The sequence below is a fragment of the Belonocnema kinseyi genome, chromosome 1, assembly GCF_010883055.1.
Source record: "Belonocnema kinseyi isolate 2016_QV_RU_SX_M_011 chromosome 1, B_treatae_v1, whole genome shotgun sequence".
In the NCBI taxonomy this organism is placed as follows: domain Eukaryota; kingdom Metazoa; phylum Arthropoda; class Insecta; order Hymenoptera; family Cynipidae; genus Belonocnema; species Belonocnema kinseyi.
Window position 1 is genome coordinate 97868136 of NC_046657.1, and position 10248 is coordinate 97878383.

The following is a 10248-nucleotide window of genomic DNA, read 5'->3' on the forward strand; positions in this document are numbered from 1 at the left end:
TCACATTGTAAGACATATTGATACCACAGAGTATAATTATTTATTTCATTGCAAAAAAATGTGCCAAGCCAAAAATCTCACTTCTTAATACAACAAGGCTTTCAAGCTTTATTAGTGTAGTAAAGAAAAGATAACGCATTTTCTTCAGGTGAATGAATAAGAAACGTTATATAATAGGTTTCAAATTTATATGTTTAAAACTTCTTAAATTTCAATCCAGGTTTCAATTACTGTGAAAAATGCTGTACATTTTTCTAAAATATTTTATTATACCGTCACTTATAAACATAATGAATACGTCATCTAACTTATCTAGACGTTTTACAGATTTTGACCAAATATTAAACCATAGACAAGATATTTATTACATGTCAAAATACAAATTCTCTTCTCTCGAAGAATAAAACTGACCAACTCTGTCTTCATGGATAATAACAGTTAGATTTGTCTCGCTTTACACTAGTTTCCAAATATAAAACAAATGAGCACACGTTTTTCACAATAAGTAAGACTTTTCCTTTTACTTGCACAATGAAATAAATACTTAAAAATCTACTTACGAAAAATTAATAAATGAACAAACCTAACTGCTTTCTAAGTTTTCTGACAAACTCAAAAATTAATCATCGGTTCTTGAAAATTGTAGTAGTTCTTCAGCACCTGCACATTACAAAAATGATAAGCATGCAAGCGATATTTTAATTTAAAATAATTTTATTTGAAAAACATCGCCAAAGTTTTTACGAGGAAATGCATTTCTGAAAAATTGGTTCTTTGGTATATTTCAGTTTAAAAGACCTTTTCGGCTTGTTATTTACTCCCTTGAAAATTCTTTAATCTTCAAAAAATTCAATTTAAAATTGTCCAATTTTGATCGAATAAACTTGAAATCAAATCATTTTCTAACATTTTTTGTATTGGACTTAACCTTTACCCTTAAAAAAAGAAACATCCTTACCTCCCATTGCTTAACGCTTAAGGAAATAATATTCTGGATGCTCCCCTGCTTTCCAGATTTTTTAGCCTGTGATACCATTTCTTTTGTACTAGGAACAATTTCCAGGGCTCCAGTTTTACCTGCATTAAATATTTTTAATGTTAATCTGATTTATCACGCTTAAGGGCGATTAGGTAAATTTAAAGATTAGAAATAAATTAATAAATGAATAAATATTACCAGTAGTCAAATTAACTAATCCGTCTCGAACAAGAAAACTGACGTGCAAAACATTTTCGATGGTTCGCCCAAAATCAGTGGGATCAAGAACCAATTGGAAATAATCCAGAGGATTTTCATGCTCTTTGTAATAACCTCTAATCAGTCTCTTGATTTTCTCTACCGAGGCCTCAACTGATTCTTCTACTTTTTCGATTTCAACTACTTTTTCTGGTTGTTTAGTTGTGGCACGAACTTCTTTCTGTGTCATAGAGTGTTTTCTTTCTGCAATCGGTTTTTTTGGCAAAGGTTCAAGAGCGCCTGAAAGTGTTGAGAAAAAAGGTGTCTTCTTAAAAAGGGCTACCAATTCGTTCTCTAAGACATTCCAATAGAATCCTTCATCGTCTTCTGGAATTTCAGCCAAGTGTCGAACATATTCGAGCTGTGGATAGTTATATGAGTGAAAGACAAACAGTTCACGATATAATAACCCTGGAATATTATGCGTTTGTGTTGGGAGGAATAATTATCTTGATTGCATGCTTTTATTTGATCGTTTTCCCAATCAAGATGGCGATTCGACGGACAATATCAAATTCCCGGTCATTTCCCGGTAAAGTTTTTCAACTTTCCCGGACAACTCAAAGTAACGTATTCATATTTGTGGAAAAATGAAAACATTTATTTTCAATCATGACTTTCATTCTAACCACCCTTTAACCCATTAACGCCCAAAAGACCGAAAAACTAAGCTTAACTTTGCTGATACAGTTGCGGTAGTAAAACATGTCGCATATGTTTGAAACTCAACATACTTATGTTTTCAAGACCGCTCTACAAGATGAAGTCGTCAAAATAATTGCTCCTTTACAATGAAATTCAATATGGCGGCATTTATAACAAAAAACACGGCAAAATTTAAGACAAAAAATTTTTGCTGATGGATTTTGTATCGAAATTTTTTTTGAATGTAACAAAATTGGTGCACAAACATGTTGAACTTTCGGAAAATGGAAAACAACAATTTTGAAATTCAAGATGGATGTCTCAAAATGGCGGATTTAAAAGAAAGGAATTGTTATTTCTACCCTCAAGTGACAGCAATGAATTTGACTATTACCCAAACAACCTATTTATTTTTTTTCATGATTTTTCGGGTCACTAGTCACTACAGATCTAGTCGCGAAATTGCAGAATTAATTTGTTTAAACTATTTGTTTAAACAAATTATTCCGAAGACTTACATTGTTCACAAGATGCATGTGCTTTTCATCGCTTCCGGGTCCGCTGAGTACGAATCTAGCCTCAAATTTGCAAAATCCATGTGTTTAAACAATTTTTTAACAAATTGTTGCAATGTTTCCTTCTGTCAGCCACCGTATTTGACGTTTACTAACTGTCACCGTGTGGAAGTCGAAGGATAGACAATGACGTAGCCAAATAACAGTTTAATACTAGCGTTCACTGCTCAAATGAATTGCGCAAAAAACGAATGTATTTCAAAAATCTGATACATCCAATGCTAAGCGTTCATCCTGGTCCCAGAAAGTATTCAAAAAAAGTGAAAGATTTTTCAGAATAGTTATAAAGAATACAAAAATACAAAGAAATTATAAAATGAAATTTTTTTAAAATTAAAAAAAAAATACGAAAAACAAAATAAAAAGACAAAAAAATAGAAATAAAAAAGTATATCCTTCGACCTCTACGTGGTGACAGAGGGTAAACGTCAAATACGGCGGCTGACAGAAGAGAATATTACAACAATTTGTTAAAAAATTGTTTAAAAAATTGTTTTAACACATTGATTTTGCGAGTCTGACGTCAGATTCGTACTCAGCGGGCACAAAGCCCAACAAAAGCATATGCATCTTGCCAAAACTTCAATATTGCAATAATTTGTTAAAACATTGTTAAAAAATTGTTTAAACAAATTTATTTTGCAAATTTGACGCCAGATTCGTACTCAGCGGACCCAAAAACCATGAAAAACATATCCATCTTGTGAACAATCTAATTCTTCAAAATAATTTGTTTAAACAAATAGTTGAAACTAATTAATTTTCCAATGTCGCGGCCAGATTTGTAATAAGTGACACGAAAAACTATGAAAAAAATGTATAGGTTGTTTGGGTAATAGTCAAATTCATTGCTGTCACTTGTGGGTAAAATAACAATGTCTTTTTTTTTAATTCGCCATTTTGAGACATCCATCTTGAATTCCAAAGTTGTTTTTTTTTTTCATTTTTCGAATGTTCAACATGTCTGTGCACTTTTTTGCACCAATTTTGTTACATTGAAAACATTTTTCGATACGAAATCCAAGAGGAAAAATTTTTTGTCTCAAATTTTTCCGTGTTTTTTGTTATAAATGCCGCCATATTGAATTTCCTGGTAAGCGAGCAATTATTTCGACAACTTCATCTTGTAGAGCGGTATTGAAAACATAAGTATGTTGAGTTTCAAACATATGCGACATGTTTTACAACCACAACTGCATCAGCAGCAAAGTTAAGCTTAGTTCTTCAGTCTTTTGGGAGTTAAGGCCATGTGATGTGTGGGTCACGTGACCAGATTCCTACCTTACCGCCACTTTTTTTATTTCCCAACTTATATTCACACGAAGCGCCACATCAACTTGAAAATTAGGCATATTTAAACAGAAGCACTAAGAATGGAGGGTCTGGTCCTAAATTTGTATAATTATGAAAAAAGTTTTTTGTTGTAAATATTTTTTTTGCTTTTTTTATCATTATTAAGGACATGTGATACTTACAGTTTCCTCGGCTTTTCCCACAAAAATGAAAATTTTTAAAAACTGAATTCGGAGATAATATAAAATATCATAACGAACATCCCCGGACTCTTTTTTGAGGGATAATAACACAAAAATGTATTGTGCTAAATAAAAATTTTATGCATGTGCATTATTTTGAGGTTACGTCGTTTTTCATCTCTGCCTTTCCGATAATCTGGAAATTATTTATGAAATAAACTTTTTTGATTGCCTGCAAACAAGGTTAGTTCCGGGAGATTAGTTGCTATGTTTATTTGTAAGTCCAAAGTTTTCGGCCAAAAATATTCTGTAGTTTGGAAGTAACGCTCTTTGAATTGTAACACACATAACCTCGAAATAAACACGCACGTTGTTACCAATATCAAAAATTTTTTGATAAAAAAAAAACACAAAAAAAACACAAAAAAAGTGTGTGGGGACGTCCATTAGCATGTTCGCTATCATTTCCCAGATTTTGAAGGCAAAATATTTCTTATCCTAGGAATAAAGCCGGGGGAATCTAACACTGAAAAAATCGATACTATTTCCTAAGCGCTATGCAAATTAATCACATTTTGCTAAATTAAAACTTTTTAAAATTAACCTACAAAAAAAGTGTGTGGGGACGCCTGTTAGCATGTTCGCTATCATTTCCCAAATTTTTAAGACAAAATATTTGTTATTCTAGAAAAAAAGTCGGGGGAACCTAAAACTGGTAAAATCGACAATTTTCTAAGTATCACATGCCCTTAAAGATTAGGACCAGACCCACCTTTCTTAGACGGGCGCTTCGTGTGAAAATAAGTTGGGAAATAAGAAAGGTGAGAGTAAGGTAGAAATCTGGTCATATGACCCACTCGTCACATGGCCTTAATGGGTTAACATGACAGAGCAAATAATTGAAAAATAAATTAATCTTCTAATAAAAATATGAATATACAACTGAAATAGTGGAATTTTAAACCAAAAAAATTAATATTAAACCAAAAAGATGAATATTAAACCAAAATCATAAATATTGAACTTGGAATACTTGAATTTTTAGCAAAAAAATGAATTTTTAAACAATACGATTAATTTTCAGACAAAAGGATTAATTTTCTACCCCAAAAATACAATTTTTCAGAATTTTACAATTACAATTTTACAGAAATAGTTGAATTTTAGTCAAAGAAGACCAATTTTAAACCGAATAGTTGAACTTTGAACTTAAATCATTTTTCAAGCGGGAGTGGAATAGTTATATGTTTAGTTATAAAAGAAATTGCATCTTAACTGATGAATTTTTAATTAAAATGATGAATCCTCAACTGGAATAGTTAAATTAAGAAAACAATGACTGCAGACAAAACAATGAATCTTCATCGGAAATAGTTTAACTTTCAAAGAAAAAAAATTTACTAAAAAAGATAACCTGTCAACCAAAACTTAAATAATTAAGTTTCAACTTAAGAAAATCAATATTAAGCCAAAAATGGCGATTGTTCGAATAAAAAAGATCATTTTTCAAAATTGTGAATCTGTTACAAAAAAAAAAAATTTTAACACAAGTTTATTTTTCAGCCGTGTAAATTGATTACTAACATAAATGGTGAGATTTCAACTGATACGATGAATACTGAACTGGAAGACTTGAATTTTCAACTAAAATGAAGAACTTTTAAACAAGGAAATTAACTTTACAAGAAAAAAATTATCTTCTACCAAAAAATTTCATTTTCTACATAAAAAAGTTGATTTTTAAAACAAAATAAGAGAATTTTCAACGAAATGAATGAATTTTCAATTTAAAAAGAAAAATTTGCATGCCAATTGTTGAATTTTTTTTTTAATTTAACCAAAAATAGAAAAGTAGAATTTTGTGTTAAAAATTTAATTTTTAACCCAAAAAAATCGAATTTTCAGAAAAATAGTTGGATTTTGGACAAAAATTCATTTTCATCCAAATAAAAAACAAGTTTTCAATCAAATAACTCATTTTTCAAACAAAAAACAGATTTTGAATAAAAATGGTGAATCTTCAACAAAAAGATGCATTTTTAACGAAAGAGTTTATTTTTCAACCAGGTCAATTTATTTCTAACCTAATGATGAATTTTCAACTGATGTGATAAATATTTAACTGGAATACTTGAATTTTCAACTAAAAAGAAGAACTTTTAAACAAGGCGATTAACTTCGCTCGCAAGTCTGAGCGCGCCTGAGGCGCGCGACGGTTGAGTCTCGCGCTTTGCGCTCTGTAATACGTTACCTCGCGCTTCGCGCTCGAACATAATTACACCTCGCGCTTCGGGCTCGGATATTTATTCTTTGCATCTAGAATACTTGAAAAAAACTTTATCAAAAAGATCTCTTTCAGATGGCAGTATTTATATGCGTCTTCATATTCTGAATTGTCTACTTAATTAAGTATAGTTAAAGATTAGGTTTCTCAAAGCTCTGTAGACTTTGAGGTACATATTCTCATCGTGAAACTCGCGCTGCGCGCTTCATTTCCGACAGACATTTGTAAACAGGTTTTGTTGGATTTTTTTTCTCGTAACTTTCGTCGTTTTTCCACACATTTTTTTTTATTTTATTTTTTTCAACGTTATTTTTCACGAATAAAACAAAAAGTACGCGTCCTATCAAGAAGTGATTCTTAACAAAGTTGTTTTTTTTTGTGATAACCATTTTTGTTAATTTATCTTTTTTCGTATCCTACACAGTTTGTCCACAAAATGGAATGTTCTATTTTCCATTATTTGTTGGACATCAAAATTTGAATTTTCGATTTTTGAAGAAAATCCAAAAATTGTTTATGATAATCTTGTAGAGATTTCAAAAAGAAATGTTTTTCTTCTCTTGACTTTTTTTCATATCCTGCGTTTTTTGGCTTCAAATTTTGATTTTCGGTTGATTAAAAAAATTTTGAAAACGCTATAAGTCTGAGAGTTTTCTTTTTATCGAAAAAAATCATAAGGATAAATTGTTTGTTCTTTTTAATACTATAAATATCCGTACGTAGAATTTTCAAATTCAGAAAAAAGTGGTCTCAAAAATTTTCAAAATGCGCTCACTTTTTGAATTTTTATAAAAAATGGCTGGTTAACGAACTCGTCCTTTCTTTTAGGACCTAGAAACAGTGTGCCAAAGATGGATTTGATTCGTTCATTTTTTCGAGAGTTATCGTGTTTACGTACGGACGGACGGACAGACAGACAGACGCCATCGTAAAAACCTGATTTTCGGATTCAGGGGATCTCGAAACGTGGAGATCCGTTGAAAAAGTGTGATGTCAAATTTCCGACAATTCTAATACTTTCTCAATCATAAATGATGAGAATGTAAAAAAACTTAATTTCTACGAAAAAAGTCAATTTTTAACAAAATACGTGAATTCTCAATTTCAAAAGTCTAATTCACATCCAAATTATTATAATTTGAACAAGAAAAGATAAATTTTCCAGCCAAAATGGAACGATCAAATTTTTGATTGAATAAATCAACTTTCAACCAAACTGTTGAATGTTCGACTAAAATGATGAATTTTCAACTGGAGTAGTTGAATTTTATACCTACCAAAAAGATAAAATTTCAACAAATAAGATTAATCTGGCAAACAAACCAATTTTCAAAAATATGGTTTTATTTCTGAAAAAAATTCAACTAAAAATAGAGTAGTTGCATTTCCCGTTAAAAGTGTAATTCTTCACACAAAAAACGGATTTTCAGAAAAAAAATGGTTAAATTTTCTTCTGGAATAGTTAAAGTTTTAATTCAAAAATTGATCTTGAACAAAGTAGCTACATTTCTAAAAAGAGATTAATTTTCAATTAAAATGACGAATCTTCTAGGAAAAACATTAGTTTTTAACAAAAAAAGTTTAGCTTTTAAACACTACTTGAATTACTCTCGTTTTCTAAAATTTGGAAGAAGGAACTTTTAATTTGTGACCAATTTTGAAAATAATGAAAATTTGAATTCTGCTACAATCAGAAGTAAATGCCCGGTATTTACTCCGTTTTAAAATAAATTTGACTAAATAAAATTAATTTTATTGTCATCCCGTAACGTGTCCCTGACTATCTTTTTCACATGTACACAGCGTTATATTTTCAAAAAGAAAGATTGAGATCTAATTATCAAATTTTAAAATAAATTTTTTTATATCGTTTCCAATTATAATTATAAACCTTCAATCACTTTTTAAATGTCATGAAGTTTTTGTGTCGTCTGATAATCAAACAATTTTCTTATTAATTTTATGGTCTAAAAGATTACCTTCCGCATTTAAATTGATTATTAATTGAAGCTTATTGAATATACTTCAAGAAGTGAAAATCTAATTACAATTACAATGTCTTCATTTTACCAAAATAATCGATTTAGAAGCGCAAAACAATGGTACAACAAGAACTGCCATCCGGTAACACGGGTTTATTATTTGAAGAAGCATATTTTAGAGGTGAGCTTATAAAAAAAATATTAAAATATGTCCTTCTTTTATGCAATTAAAATTTGAGTAATTCCAAAGTTTTAATTTTCATACACAACTAAACACACGCGTGCGCGTGTGTACGTAATTATAATATGAGGAGATAATGAGATTCTATCTAAAACAAAGTGGTATGACGATATGTCTCGAAAATCTAGCTGTTTTATATGTTAAATTTAAGATTTTGAAAATTAAATTTACAATTAATCCCCTTTAAGGATATTATAGATGTACAGTCATATTAAAAATGGTCTAATCTTTAATTTTATTGATAAAATTTGACAAGAAAGGCCCGTTGATTATTGCAACAATTTCTAGATGAGAAATCCAAGTGTAAATAATAAAGAAACAGTTGAGGTCGTAATTGTTTGTTTAAATTATGTTATTTTCATATTTGTGTTTTTCATCAGATGTATTATTTTATTTAGGAATAATACGTACAATTATTTTTGTTAGTAATTTTTCTAATGAAACAATATGCTAAAAAACATTCAATAAAATCGTGGTGAATAGAACTGTAAAGATCCCTTCAAGGAATAGAATGAAATTTTGTAAATGAAAATTTAATGCAAATTGCAAATTTTACCCAAAGCGGAAGGAAAAAGACAAATATGAAAATAATCACAATTTAATAAACAATTATGATTTCAAATATTTTTTATTATTTTTTATTTTTAGGATTCTCCTCTGAAATTTGTTTCAGTAATCAATGGGCCATTTTTTCCAATTTTATCAATCAAGTTATAGATTAAGTAATTTTGAATTTGACGTAATTGTAAGTTTAATTTTAAAATTTTCAAACTTAAGATGAACCTATGCGTATTGAGAAACAATATTGTGCTTTTCAAATACTATGGTGCAGTTAATTTAAAACTTTTAAATTACCTAATAAATTATTAAAAATATTTTACATGATTTATGTTTATACTTATCGCTGGAAATCAGTATACAAATTTTTACTATAAAAACAGAAAGTTTCGACAATTTTATATTATGTCCTGGTTTTATACGGAAAGTGGATATTTTTAATAAAAACTTATTAGATTTCAAACCTATCATTTTTGTTTAAAATAGTTCAATTTACATGTTTGGACAATTTCGGACTGTATTTGTGTTTTTTGTGCCAAATAAAAAATGTTATTTAAAAATCATTAGATTTCGGAGAAGATTCGTAAGTTTTGAACAATTTTAAGCAACATTGTTGTTTTACATCAAAAATGGATACTTTGAACAAGAATAATTATAATTTGAACATTAGATTTAGAATATTAGATCATGTTATTGTTTCTCGTCGTAAATTGCAACATTTTTAATGTAAAAAATCTGCCCACTTCGCGGGCACATTCTCGTCGCGCGCTGCGCGCGCGGCTCCCAGGTTTGAGCGCGCCTAGGGCAAACGACTGATGGTTCTCGCGCTTCGCCCTCGATAATATATTTGCCTCGCACTTAGCGCTCGATATTTCTGCACAGACTTTTTAAAACAAAAGTTGAAAGTATCTATAATAGTAATTTGGTGATTGTGAATTCTCTTTTGTTAAACTTCGGCTTTAACGAACACATTCTCATCACGTACCTCGTGCTTCGCACTCGGGTTTATCCCTGAAATTTTATATAATTTCCATAAATTTATATTATAATTAGTATTAAAACAGACAAAATTTCATTGTCCGGTTTAAAAAAATGCGCATTCTTTAAAAAAAAAAAGGTTATTCAACAATTTATTGCAACTTTTGTCGTTTTTCCATAAACTGCATTTGCTCATTTCCAATGTTCTCTTTATGATTTAAACCTTACACATACGGTCTACTGAGCAACCTTACCGTTTTTTAATTTCTAAAT

At 29.7% G+C, this 10248-nt stretch overlaps 1 protein-coding gene across 1 annotated transcript in view; it reads right to left on the bottom strand.

Annotated features, from left to right (window-relative positions):
• Nucleotides 1-255: 255 nt before the first annotated feature.
• Nucleotides 256-10248, bottom strand: part of LOC117169047 (EP300-interacting inhibitor of differentiation 3-like) — a 24208-nt gene continuing 14215 nt past the window's right edge. Inside the window, exons 3-5 of the mRNA XM_033355140.1 lie at nucleotides 1178-1598; nucleotides 959-1077; nucleotides 256-660 (exon numbers count right to left, since the gene is read on the bottom strand). Of these exons, the coding sequence (XP_033211031.1) occupies nucleotides 613-660; nucleotides 959-1077; nucleotides 1178-1598 (588 nt within the window). The 3' untranslated portion in view covers nucleotides 256-612. The remainder of the gene's footprint in view (nucleotides 661-958; nucleotides 1078-1177; nucleotides 1599-10248) is intronic.